General features: G+C 34.0%; 1 protein-coding gene across 4 annotated transcripts in view; it reads right to left on the bottom strand.

Annotated features, from left to right (window-relative positions):
- The window catches only part of LOC108968923 (small conductance calcium-activated potassium channel protein), a 155,665-nt gene that overhangs the window by 57,925 nt on the left and 82,959 nt on the right, over positions 1–14,781 (bottom strand). For 3 of the 4 annotated variants that reach the window (XM_018933280.1, XM_018933282.1, XM_018933283.1), the window contains one exon: positions 11,802–11,947. In XM_018933280.1, coding sequence (XP_018788825.1) covers positions 11,802–11,947 — 146 coding nt within the window. The remainder of the gene's footprint in view (positions 1–11,801; positions 11,948–14,781) is intronic. The other variant, XM_018933281.1, reaches the window with a different exon arrangement.

The following is a 14,781-nucleotide window of genomic DNA, read 5'->3' as shown; positions in this document are numbered from 1 at the left end:
GTTATTATCCGATTTCTTCCATTTTTGAACTGTATATGGAAATGCCTAAAAGAAACGACTCTATACAGTTTGGTTGACATTGCTATAGTAGTTTTCGAGATATGTACAAAAAAGTTAGTAGGGGGCGGGGCCACGCCCGCTTTTCCAAAAAAATTACGTCCAAATATGAACCTCCCGAATGCGATCCTTCGGTTTAGGTTTTCGATTTTCGCCATTTTGTGGGAGTGGCTGTGGTCCGATTTTGCGCATCTTCGATCATAATCTTCTTATGGAGCCAGGAAATACGTGTACCAACTTTCATCGTGATATCTCAATTTTTACTCAAGTTTCACCTTGCACGGACGGACGATCGAACGGACGGACAGACGGATTTCAACTCTACTCGTCACCCTGATCACTTTGGTATATATAACAATATATATATATGTCTCTCTTAGTTTTAGGACTTACAAACAACCGTTATGTGAACAAAACCATAATACTCTCTTTAGCAACTTTGTTGCGAGAGTATAAAAATAGTTTATATATTTATAAATAATAACATTATACTCTGATTTTGAGTTATTTTAAGAAAATTTCAAACATATTGAAGACAACTTTTATAATTACTACGGTATATCAAGGTTGGCAACCCTGGGGTGTGAGAGGCCAATCAACTGACACGTTTCTACAACAAGAATCCAAATGCCGTGGATTGGCAAAATCAGAGTAATGATTTTATTTATAAATATGTAAACTATTTTTAATAGTTTGTTTTCAGTTTTGATATTTTATATTATGAAAAATTGTAATTGAAAACTTAGATGTGTACAAAAGTATATATGTGTATTGAGCAATGGCGACATTGTTCAAATGAAAACAAACAAAGATGGCTGATTTCTGCGTTTTTACCACGGGCTCAACTTTTGACACATTTTGCTCGCTAAAAGTGGGCATACACGACACACAAGTGCGTTCGATCGGTATGTGTGCGCATGCGGTTTACTCATGTAAGGGCTTGTGCGCGTACCGGTGTGTGCGCACAAAATCTCATTTCTCTCATGTCGCCGAACAGTCAAGATCGCGAACGAACAATGGCAAGTGTTAAGAGGGGAACTTCAAAAAATCGATTTCTTTGGGAGGGAAAGAAATAATTGATTCAAGTGAAATGTTTAGGCTTTATAGTTATAAATAATATTTGAACATCTTTGACAATTTTTTTGGATACGAAACCTTTGATACTCTGCCGTTGGGAAGCAATTGCCCGATACATCTCGCATGTGCATTTTTCGGACAGAGGGCAGGATGCAGGTCGCAATTTCCAAAAAAAAAAATTTTAAAAAAGTCGTTTTTGTCCAAAAGAAATTTTACTTAATGTTTAAAAATATGTTGAAACTTGATTTTTTAGTTTATTTAATATAGTTTAAATAGAAAATACTTTAATGTCACAGATAATAAACTTTGCCCCATACTCCATACTACGTTTAGTCGCCAATTAAAAAAAATCGTAAAAATGAAAAACCGAGAAATCGGGTATTAAAGTTTTCGCTTTTTGCCCAAGCGCTCATATACATATCTGCTTGGCGCTCGGTCACTATTACCCTTCTAGCTTAAATAATATTTCGAATTCCCATCTATAACTTTGTCGACAGATTCTTACACATTCTTTAAAGAGATTAAATCGATTGTTTGGAGCTTCTAAAGCAGGTTACTCCATTAATAAAGATTTCGTATCAGAATTTATTGTTCTTATAAAAAAATAATTAGCAATTTGGCTAAAAGTGATAAATATAAAAATAAAATTGAAAAAAATAAAAGTTGTAATAACTTATTAACGAAATACAAAGAAATTAATAAAAGTGCTACATTAGAAATAAATTCCAAGAAATGTTCCGCCTGCTTGTGGCACATGTTCACTGTGTGAAGAAAGAACGCAAAATGGATTTGTGTGTCGTGTATGGACGAAACGAATTCACATAGATCGAACGCACATGTGTGTCGTGTATTGGCCCTATAAGAAAGGMAAAGGAAGGAAGGGTGTAGCGTTTTTGCCTATTCCTGCTATCAGCTGACACGGGCCTCGGGACTACGTTTTTGGCTGTTTGCGCTATTAGGGTCTTTTGTCTCGTTAAGTTCGGACAATTCGTCGGGGATGTAATTATGAGTATTTCAGTCCACTTATGTGTTCCCTTTCTACATTAATATATGTATATATGATTTGAAACTAATTTATTTTATGACCCAATTATAAGTTAGATACAAAATTTTATTATAATCCATTTTTAATTTTGCCTAATAGTGAATATTTGGCTTTCTTTTCTGGTAATAATACATATATCGTAATTCCAAAAATGAATAAAGTCGGGTCAATACCATGTCAAGCCCCTTTATCCCCAATAAAATTATTTCAAGCTTTTTTTTTGGTTTTATAAAGTCTTTGACTGTCAATAACTTATGTAGATATCTTAGGAAAATTAAGAGTACGTATAACATTCATACACTAGAATTTAATGCAACACTTGTGTATAATCGGTACACGAATTACCAAACAAAATTTATTTTTTGGTTGCACCAAAGCTATTTTCGGTAATTCTCTAAATGATACTAGAGGGTTTTAAAAAAGCTGGTGTCGAAATTGCATCATGGACATGTCACTGCCCTCATTTCGGTAAAAACATTCAACTCAAGACATACTCAACCAATATTATTCAATTTAAATTTTGCTGTAATTTTTGGAATTTAATTCCAATCTTGTGCTTATTTTGGGACGTCTTATGTAATCTTGACTTTCCTACGTACCAGTACGAAAACGAGTGAAATCCGACCACAACCATGCGCACTTCCCATATATCACAATTTTAAATTCCATTTGACTATTTAATTTTCCAGAATGCAAAGCAAGCACCAACGGATGTAAAAGTTGAAATTTCGACCATTTTATCGAAAATTTCGGTCAATCTGTGAGATATATTAACTCAGAACTTTGTCTAATAATAATGAGAGCGTGTTTTTCTAATAACAGTGCATTTGTGCCTAAAATAGATAAAATCGGAAGAAAACATGCTTCAGACCCCATATAACTCACAAATCTTACCACCTGAAGTTATTTCCCTGGCCCTGATCGTGACCATTTGCAAGAATTTGACATGTTCGGTTGCACTGGAACTTAATTCTTCCTTTATTGTTTCTCTTTTCTTTTAAATTTTTAATGAATGTAAGCATGAGATAACTTTATAATATTACTAGCTGGGACCACAGCCATTGTGTTGCGGGAAATTTTGTGTTTTGAAATGAAAAGAAAGTTGAATTTATCATTTAATTTTTTTTTTTTTTATATGTGACGTAGCTTCATAAACAACATTTTTTGGTCTCTGTTCCGGTGTACAGAAAACAACTCGACTATCTATGTGTTCTGTTTATTGTCACCTCCAGTGCAATTTTCACTGGAAACGGAATACATTTGAACTGGCAAATCGTTAGAACTCAAAGCAATTCGTAAAATCAAGCATTCTGCCTCCTTGTATTCGATAGCTGCGTTACAATCAGTTGGGTTCCATTACACAGTTTCGGCACATGAAAATTCTTCTTCTTCTTCATTGGCGTAGATACCGCTTACGCGATTATAAGCGAGTTAACAACAGCCCGTCAGTCGTTTCTTTTCCAAGGGTAGCCAGGTCCTTCTCCACCTGGGCCTTCCAACGGAGTGGAGGTCTTCCTCTTCCTCTGCTTCCCCCGGCGGGTACAGCGTCGAATACTTTCAGAGCTAGAGTGTTTTCGTCCGTTCGATCAACATGACCTAGCCAGCGGTGTCTTTAAATTCGCTGAGTTATGTCAATGTCGTCGTATATCTCATACAGCTCATCGTTCCATTGAATGCGATATTCGCCGTGGCCAATGCGACTCATCAGCTGTTGTCATCGTCCAAGCTTCTGCACGGTATAGCAGGACGGGAATTATGAGTGATTTATAGAGTTTGGTTTTTGTTCGTCGAGAGAGGACTTTGCTTCTCAATTGTAGTTACGATAATTTGGTCAATGTCCGAATTTTCATCATCACCTTTCGTGAATTGATAAACGGCTAATGGAATTGATATCAAACCACCGGAAGTATGAACCGTAATTGACCCATTTCCAATTTTTAGTGAAGACGATGTAAATGTCTTCGTACTTCTCTAAAGCGCATTGACTCAAATGAAGTTGAACCGCGTACAATAATCAATAGCAACCGAAAGTAGAAACAATCGTCGTTTTCGGGTGGATTGTGTAAATTCGTCCTAATGCATTAGTTGATAACACACCTGGATGTCCACCTACTGGTTGGTTTTGCCCTCTGCGTAACTATTTCTTCTTCTATTTCAGAAATGAAAAACCAAGCAAACGAAATTGAACGATTCAAAAAATTTACAAATCAAAATATTGAAAAACAAAACAAACAAAAATTAAAAAAGAATTGTATGGAAAAAATTTAATTTTTGGAATTGTCCAGTTTTCCGACTTTTCCTCATGGAAAGCATAAGGTATTTTTATTTCCAAACCTTCCCCGAACCCCAACGAACAACCTCTGCAAATTTCAACAAAATTGGTGCATTCGTTCTCTTAGCGTTACAAACAGACAATCATTCGTTTGTATGGGAAAAAGAAAAGAGCTGTTTTTAGGTTTTTTCCGGAAATTATTCGAACTTTTTTTTTGCCGTAAAAACCAACCTTGAACCTCAACGAACGTTTAGAAAAAAGAATTGGCCAAATTGGTCCAGCCGTTGTTGAGTTATGCGCTTAGCAACACATTTTGCGATTCATTTTATATGTATATAAGATAATTTTTAAATACATACATACATATGTACATACATACATACATATGTATGTATAAGATAAGATAAAGACCTATCTTGGGTTGCAAGGAATATGTACGAGAAGTATCATCAATATATCTCAATTTTTACTGGAGTTATGAACGGGCTGGAAAAAGTTAAAAATGGCCAGTAATTTGGCAATTTTGTCGTTAGAAACAGGAATTACTATAGTATTCTCAAAGCTCTATAATATCTAATGTTGTCGATATACGCATATTCAAATGAAATATACGAAAGCCTTATACCTTCCTGAATACTTTATTTGTAGTTTACATTCCCACTTCCCTTTATGCAAGTGGCTTTTGTAATTTTATTGAACATTTGCCAATCCAGATGAAATCAATTGAGTGGATAGGAAAAATAATTGCATCAATGAAAGTTCACCAGCAAGTGGTTATTTGTTTGTTGTCGAGAGACTTGCACTAAAACTATATTTTATTCTGGAAATTTCCAATGGAATTGGAGGATACATATTAGCTTCTTTGTGTATAATTTTCTTTCATTTTAAAAGCGCTACTATCAAACGTTTAGTAATTCCATCTCCGATTAAAAGTCGTCATTTGCTATATATGGTATTTGCATATAATATAGTTAAATTGCAATATAAGTACCACTGATTTAGTAATAAACTTAATATTCATCCAGCCTTTGAAAATGTACATATATGACTTAGCATATACAGATACTAAGATTACTGTTATTAACCATAGAGTAGCTTAAAATGTTATTGTCGATGTTTTTCGGCGATACTTTGTTTTTGGGGTTTCCCTTAATAATGTCCAGCAGTAATCGGCAAGCAAACTGGCACTCCACTTGGCTTAGTACCGTTTCTCCATAGCAGAAATGTTTTGGTGAAACATTTTCGCCACTTACGGCCCCTACATTTTCGGGGAAAAAATTCAGTTGGGAGTACAGAAAATGAATTTTGAGGGAAATGCTGCAACCCTTTTTTATAGGTAGTAAGTAGTTCAGTCATAAGAATTACTTTGTAATTATTCTCAATTTCAAGAAAACTTTTAAAAATGATTGGAGTGCCGAGCTCGTATTTCAGTTTCTTTGGGCATTTCCTCAAATGTTTTATCTTTCATTAGTTCTCTTATTTGCGGGTCCACAAATATGCCCTCCTTAATTTTTGCTTCAATATACAAAGGTGTTAGCAATACCTTTTTGGGATCACTGGTAACGGTTTTTTTTTGTCTCGGAGTTAGTGCCTGACGTACTGACCACTGCTTCTGTTCATAATGAAAGTCTCTCGCATATCTTCTTATATCCTAGTTGCATTCCAAGAATAAGGGCTCATACTTTGAGGTCTCCACATATTGCCAAACCATACTCATGTTATCGGATGTGCTCTAAAAGAACTCTCATATTCTCATATGATTCCTTCATATGAAGGCATGAGCTAAGGGCACAGATGGATATTTGTTACAGTTATGAACTGATACCTCTTTAAACTAAGTTTACAGAAATCAACAGTATACTAGATCTCCTTCTTGAAGAAAGCAATTTGTGATGTAATTCTGCCTTTTTCTGTAAAAAGTAATATTTACATCACTTTGGAGAAATTAATGACTTAGTTCGAGATCTAAGGCTTTCAAAATTGCAGTCCGWACTTTTAGCATCCAGACTATCCAACCTTTTATTTAAATTTTTATACTCTCGCAACAAAGTTGCTAAAGAGRGTATTATAGTTTTGTTCACATAACGGTTGTTTGTAAGTCCTAAAACTAAAAGAGTCAGATATRGGGTTATATATACCAAAGTGATCAGGGTGACGAGTAGAGTTGAAATCCGGATGTCTGTCTGTCCGTCCGTCCGTCTGTCTGTCCGTCCGTGCAAGCTGTAACTTGAGTAAAAATTGAGATATCATGATGAAACTTGGTACACGTATTTCTTGGCTCCATAAGAAGGCTAAGTTCGAAGATGGGCAAAATCGGCCCACTGCCACGCCCACAAAATGGCGGGAACCGAAAACCTATAAAATGTTATAACTAAGCCGTAAATAAAGATATTAAAATGAAATTTGGCACAAAGGATCGCACTAGGGAGGGGCATATTTGGACGTACTAACTTGTTTGTACATATCTCGAAAACTACTATAGCTATGTCAACCAAACTGTATAGAGTCGTTCGTTTGTTTTAGGCATTTCCATATACAGTTCAAAAATGGAAGAAGTCGGACAATAACCACGCCCACCTCCCATACAAAGGTTATGTTGAAAATCACTAAAAGTGTGTTAACTGACTAACATAAAACGTCAGAAACACTAAATTTTACAGAAGAAATGTCAGAAGGAAGCTGCATCCAGGGTTTTTTTAAAAATTGAAAATGGGCTTGGCGTCGCCCACTTATGGACCAAAAACCATAKCTCAGGAAGTACTCAACCGATTTCAATGAAATTCGGTATGTAATATTTTCTTAACACCGTGATGACATGTACCAAATATGGGTGAAATCGGTTCACAACCACGCCTGAAATCTCGATTATCACTTTATCATGCGAGAGTATAAAATGTTCGGTGACACCCGAACTTAGCCCTTCCTTACTTGTTTTATATTTTATTTCATTCTGTGAAATTAGATGCGGCACTGTTGAACATTCTGGTTAATCAAATAAAGGATCGGTTGTCTTTCCCTTTGCGGTTTCTGTAGCTAGCTAGCTTTGAAGAGCTAATCGATTCTTGTTTTTCATCGAGACTCCAAGATTCTGGTGCTTTTGGAATAGGAAGTTTTTCACTGTGTTTGACAGGTCTTAAAGCTGATTGTAAATTACAGTACTTAATCGTATGTTATTCGTGAGGCAAAAATAGCAGTCTGTAACATGATCTTTAGGTTCACTGCAAAGGGCATTTTACGATTTGAACCCCTTTTACCAAACTGTTCACGATGTTACACAAGTTTTACTACAGATATGAGGGCCCCATGCTTTGTCTTGGTCTCCAACTTTAACACCAAAATACAGTTCGTAAGCTTTTAGCACAATCGGAGTAAAATTACGTTTTTAAGATTTAAAGGTTAGTTCTCAGCATACATTACAAAAACTGTTGGCACTATTTACGCACTGCCTAGGTATTGTACCTAAAAATCTTAAACACGTAGTTTCAAAAACGTTAAAGAATGTGAATTCAAAAACGTTTTACTATCCACACACAGAAACCGTAACCGATTCCAACGCCGTAAGTGTACTGATAAATTGTGAAAAATACGCTGTTTACTTCAAACAAATGATCGTGTGAAAATATGAGATGATGCAATATAATGAAATTTTATGTATTGTAAAATCTAAAGCCGCAGGTTAAGGAATATCTGTGAGTGATAGAAAAATTCTGCTTTCAAATTTGACTTCAGGGTATAAAATTGCAATAGAAACACTTAAGAATTTTCATGCCACAAATTATGTGTATACCAATGTAATCAGAAATCAGCGTCAGTTGCCACATGATGGCAGTTTAACGCTGGTATCTAAAAAGAGATTTTTATCTGAAAAAAAGAAATTAAGAGAATTTATTGAAATACCACCAATCCCGATTAAGTGTTGCAACCAAGTAAATATGCCAGAGAAATGAAATTTTACACCCAAGATGGTATGAAAGAGATTTATGGGAGCCGGTCTAAAAATTGGATCATAGGCGTGATACCGCCTACTTTTATATGAAATCCCATATCTCGGGTCCTGCCTAATCCACTTCGACAAAAAAAAGCTTATGGTATTCTTCTCACATTTCTCAGTGATTTACTCAGTGTATCTTTTTGCCTTAAATAGGTAAAATTGGGCGAAAATATGATCTAGCCCTCAGTCAACTAATATACACTGATTTTCGAACATCCGGCTGACTTTACTCAGAATGATTGGTGATGGTATGTGAGGTACCTTAATGAAACTCAAGGAATATTTTGTAAGTATATGCCATGGTTATAGTACGTGGTACTGGCAAAAATAGATAAAACATCCCATATGCTTTATATTATATTATGATTTTAACTTTTCTAACAAACCTTTTGAACCATATCTCGGTCAATATCCAAATTTACGCAGTCAGACCGAATTGAATTTAGCCTCTTTGGTCGAGTTAATATCACATACAGATCACTGATTTGAAGATGTTTTTAATATAACTTTAAATGAACATTACTAAATTATAGCAACTAAACTAAATTACATTCTTTCGCACATATTTTAACATTAAGTTTTTCCACCGCCTGAAGGAATTTCCTGATTGTGTGATACTTAAGCGAATGGTTACTTAAAAGAACAGGCACAGGCAGATTAGAGGCACTGGTACTTAGGCGGGGTGGTACTTAACCGGGCTTGACTGTATAACCTATGTTTTCGACGATTTTATTTCAGTTTTCTTCGAAGAATCCTGATTAAAAAATATAACCGGCATTATAAATATATATGCCGTGTATTAGTTTTATTATTTATAACTCAAGAACGGGTGACTCGAATTGGCTGAAAATTGGTGAGGAGGTGGCCAGAAACAGCGGACGGACATATATAACACTTTTTATCTTTTTACTTAAAATTCAATACAATTCAGACAAACGGACAGACGAACATGGCTAAATCGACTCAGCTCAACTGATCCATTTTAAATGTACTCTTTCTGGGTGTTACAAACTTCGTGGCTAACTTAATATACCCTGTTCAGGGTATAAAAATAATAATAACAAGACAAATCTACTTTGTAGCTTAGTAAAAAGCTAAAGCTAAGCTTAGCTAAAAGTACAGCAATTTGAATATAAATGAATTATACCGATTGTAGGCAATGAACAAGGCCGTTTTTTTAAGACACACCATCTGGAACTGGTAAGACATTTTTAATATCAATATTGAAAATTGCAATGACAATTGCGTGGCCATGTAATCATTCAAAGAAAACTAAACGCAACATCTAACATAAAAGGAGTAAGGGAGGGCTAAGTTCGGATGCAACCGAACATGTTATACTATTGCAACTGCAAGAATCAAAGACAGGGAAATAAGTACTTTAAGCTGTAAAACCAATCACATATATTATATTACACATTGACCAATCAAACGCTACATAACTGTAAGCATTGGGTCCCCATGTGCAGTGTCTATTGGCTTGAACAGTTTTTATTGGATTTAAACACTTTTTGGTCATACCATGGCACACACTGAAGAAATTATTCGGCAAAGTTTTATCCCGATATATGAATTTCTTCTTGATTTTTGTACTGGAAAATGAACCAACTGGAATTTAGAATTGTGTTATATGGGAAGTAAGCGTGGTTGTTGGCCGATGTAGTTCATTTCACAATGGGGGATAAGAATTTATGAATAATGCCACGTAGTAAATTTTGTTGAAATCGGTTGATCGGGGTCACGCTCACTTTTTCAAAAAAAATTTCCTGCACGTGCCTCTGGCCACTGTGATCCTCTGTACCAAATTACAGCTTCATATCTTAATTTAGTACTTAGATATGACCCTTTTTTTTTTGTGGGCGTGTCAGTGGTCCGATTACTCCTATCTACGAACTCGATTTTTTTTGTACTAAGGAATCCACATTCCAAGTTTCATCGAGATATCTCAATTTTTTACTCAAGTTACAGCTTGCACAGACGGACGGRCGGACAGACAGACAGTCAACCGGATTGCAACTTTTCCCGTCATCCTGATCATTTATAAGTATATACATATATAATCCTCACTTAGTTTTAAATGATACGTGCAACCGTTAGTTGAACGAAACTATAATACTCTGTAGCAACTGGTTGCAAGATAATAAAAATTGTGGAATAGCTGCAGTGTTGATAAAAAGTTTAATTATAATTTGAGATAAGTGCAGAATAACGCAAGGTTTAAATGCTGGCGATGATGATTTTGGTGGTGCTGTCAAACCCTTGTATGGGATTGCCAATCTTCACAAACATGTGCACTGCAACAAAATACATAGTGAATCAAGAAAAAAACTTGATTAAGTGAGAGTAATGACAAATGAAATGTACTATTTTTCCTTTAGAAATTAATTCTCTATCTCTTCTATAACATATTTTTTATGCCAGTTAAATTAAATGTTATACACTCGCAATTTCTAAGGATTATTAAGATATCTTATCAAATAAAAAAGTGTTCCATATACGTATGCTACAACGGTCTTATATCGGCGTTTCCGGCAACGGTTGGAGAGTTTTGAGACTAGTTCGCTAAACATGCAGACAACAAGATAAGACTGGCTAAGACTTCTTTCTGGGTGTTAAAAACTTCTTGGCAAACTCAATATACCCTGTAAAGGGTTGTATATGGTTTAAGATTGTATATGGCTTAAGCCAATCCATACCACGTGACATCTAAAAGCTAGAAAAAAGTTATCACTGCTCAATCTAAGAGAAACAATCCTGTTTAAAAAGGGATTACATACTATATGTATCTGCAAATACAACAATTTTTCGCTCGTTATTATTGCTAACTTTAAAGATGATAAATAAATACTATTTACAAATTTAATATAAGGAGGAATATTAAGGGTACTCATTACCATAACTGTGGCATTTAAATAATAGTGGCAAGGGGGCAAAATGCCAACTTTGGTGAAATGAGCGCTCCTTGGCAATATTGCAATAAGTCAGCTGTTTTTAATTTTTCTATGATAATTTTTTTATAAATATCTAATAAATTCATTATGAATTAATACAATATTATATTTTACAGCGATGAAGCCAAACCGCGAGAAATGAGTTATCCACTGATTGTGATTTGCAACAAATTGCAATGAATGCCACTGAAAATAATCTTTAATAGTTGCAATTTTGGCGCAAAATAAATAACATGACGAAATGAACAGCGGTTTTGCAATATTGCCATTTTGTGAAGTTGGCAATAAATGCCACAAAAGTTGCGACATTAAATGAGTAATAATATTTTATAATAAATAATATTAAGAATTATTATAGCAGATACAACATTTAAATATGTTCAATGAAAGGATTTTGGGTATACATACATTTCATACCTGGGGTAATCAGAGTGGATACCCACTAACGCCTCGGCTGCTTCTTCGTTGCATCCCGATGAGTTCTGTTCCCGATTCGCTATAGAAGGTGTTTTCATCGAGCCAGGAATTGAGAGAGTCGACGCTGGTTTGCGGAGCTTTTGAATCACCAAATCAATTGTAGTGGACGTTTCATTAAAAATGGACATGCAATAAAATATAGAATACGTTTGCTCTCTTATTTAAAGTTTTATTCATTATTTAATAATATAGTTATTTTGRAATGTGCATACTGTGCATATCATCTAAGTACTATAATTACATTTACATGTTTACAAAAATATCTGTGCATTATCAAATTTAAAAAAATTAAAATTCGTGATTAACATAAGCAAACAATCGGTTGCTTTTTATAAAAATAATTAATGCTATTTTGTAGTTCTGTAAACCAAGCCGAATTTGTGCTAATATGTTTGTGGAATACTTTGATTGAAATTTACAGTCAAAATAAAATTATCAATAAATTATATTTCAATTATAGATAGATATTTATTTACTGCAGGAAACTTAAGAGTCTATAGGTTTCGCAAGGTGTGTTAGTACAATAACGTTGTTTAAAACTGAATGTTTCGAGTTTTAATATTTTTTCGAAACTATGTCAATCTGTCAATCACAAGGGTAATAAAATTTGAATTTCTTTAAATACTCATAGTAATTACGAACTTATTTTTTAAAAGGTTCCTTGCAACAATATGTTAGGTAGCAGTGTGGGATTTTGTTATCGGTTCGATTAGATTTCGTAGGGTTTTTTTTTTACTTTATATGATTAAATCATTTAATTTTCAGTCTTAAGGAAAATCAGAAATGATCTGCGTACAAGTAATTAAAATAAAGCAACACTAGTTACAGAAATAATTATATATACTTTTTATAAAAACAATTTTTTTTTATTTACATTATATTAAACATGTAGTTTTTTAATTAATTTATCGACGATGAAATATAAGCAAAAGAAAACATGCGGTCTGTATATCGAGCGCGGTATTGGCGCGAGAATTTTTTCGAAAATGAGTTTTTTATAGAAACTAGTAATTTAAGACGTAAGGGATCTATCCCTGTTGATGTTTATCTCCAAAAAGAAACCGTTATAAAGTTAAAGCAAGTGCTAAAATKATCGTAAATACATACATTTTTAAAACCTTAACGGAAGCGACCCCTAGCGTTTTTATATTAAGTGCCTTGCGCACAATTTCATGTCGTGCAAGCGACAATACTTGTTATCGCAACCGACATGAGTGCTTGACCTAACGGTGTTTACTACTCGTATATGCAAACCATTCTTGTACCTGTCGTCACATGTTTATTTCCATGAAAGGTTTGATGAAACAAACATCGTTCTCATTGGATTATTGTTTAAAAATAGTTTGACGCATAATCAAATTTTGTGTTAATTGAGTTATARTCGTACTGTAGATAGTAAACACGACAGTTATCAAATAAATCAACAATGTCGACTCCAGCAGCTAAGGTATGTATTATATTTTAATTTTGGTTATTGAAATTTTATTGCATATAATATTCTCTTATTTATATTATTTATGTGACATTTGTTTTTGTTTGTTATTGTTTTTTATAATCCCGAATAAAGGAAACTATGCAGTTAATATCACCACTCCTCTTTACAGAAGAGAGTAATCCTGAAAGTGCTTTTCCCGAGAACATACAGCAAAATACGTTAGTAATAAATCAATTCTTACTAACAGACAGCATCAATGATATTGACATTGATCCAATATTAACTGATACGACATCAGCATCTTTGATCGATTTSTTTTRTAATACCGATTTAAATTTTGAACAAAACACCAACCAACATGTACCATTACCTCTAAACAAACTTGTTGATTACAGTGATTCTGATACTGATAATTCTTATACTTTAATGGATTCAGATAACCAAAACAAAGTGTCATATGTAGACATAACATCTTCCAGTGATTSARATGAAATTGAGTCAGCTCAAAAAATGGAAGAAGAAACGAGTGTTGGTAAAAGAGGATACAGGAAAATAAAACCTTTACCGAAACGCCTTTTATCAAAAAAAAAAAAAAAAAAATCATAATGCTGCTGTGGGGAAATCTGTGCAACCTAATCCTTGTATGAATAAACAACACTCATGTGCAAATAAATTTACTGAAGATGATCGGATTAATATTTTAGAAAATTATTGGGGATTAGGTTGTGATAAAAGGCAAAAAGATTTTCTGCTATCATGTGTGAAAGAAAGACCGATTGGTAGAAAAAGAGCTAGTAGTAATKTTCGCAAAAGATCATACGAATATTTTATAAGCTACAATAGACAGAATATTAAAGTATGCCAACAATTTTTGCTGAAGACCCTAAATATATCTCAAATGTCTYTAAGATATACCATCGAAAATGCCAATAATACTGAATACCACTCGCGCAGGCAGAAAAAATCTTCGCCCTCATAATAAATCTTATGAAGTAAAAGTGGCACAGTTAAAATTGTTCATTGAGATGTTGCCTGCTGTTCCATCCCACTATTGCCGCAATAAAAGCACTAAAGTATATTTACCTGAAGAATTTCAAAACATATCGTTTTTGTATACACTGTATGTTGAYCACTTGAAAGAAAAGAATCTTGAATCATCAGTATTATCAAAAAGAGTATTTCRTAATATTTTCAAAACAAATTTTAATATTGGATTCCACTTGCCTAAGAAAGATAAATGTGCGTTTTGTGAGAAGTGCAAAAATTTTTCACCTGAGGACAGAAATATTTTTGAAGAAACCACTGAATATAAAAATCACATTATGAATAAAGAAAAATGTAAGCAATTGTTTTTAGAAGACCAAAAAATTAGCAAATTAGATGACTCAAACTCCTTATGCGYGAGCTTTGATTTAGAAAAAGTCCTCAATACTCCACATGGCAAAAGTGTGACTTTATATTACTCGAGAAAATATG

This window comes from Bactrocera latifrons, unplaced genomic scaffold, assembly GCF_001853355.1.
Source record: "Bactrocera latifrons isolate USDA-ARS-PBARC rearing strain unplaced genomic scaffold, ASM185335v1 scaffold_233, whole genome shotgun sequence".
NCBI lineage: Eukaryota > Metazoa > Arthropoda > Insecta > Diptera > Tephritidae > Bactrocera > Bactrocera latifrons.
Note: the sequence above shows the minus strand (reverse complement) of the source record. Positions and strands in the feature narration are given on the sequence as shown.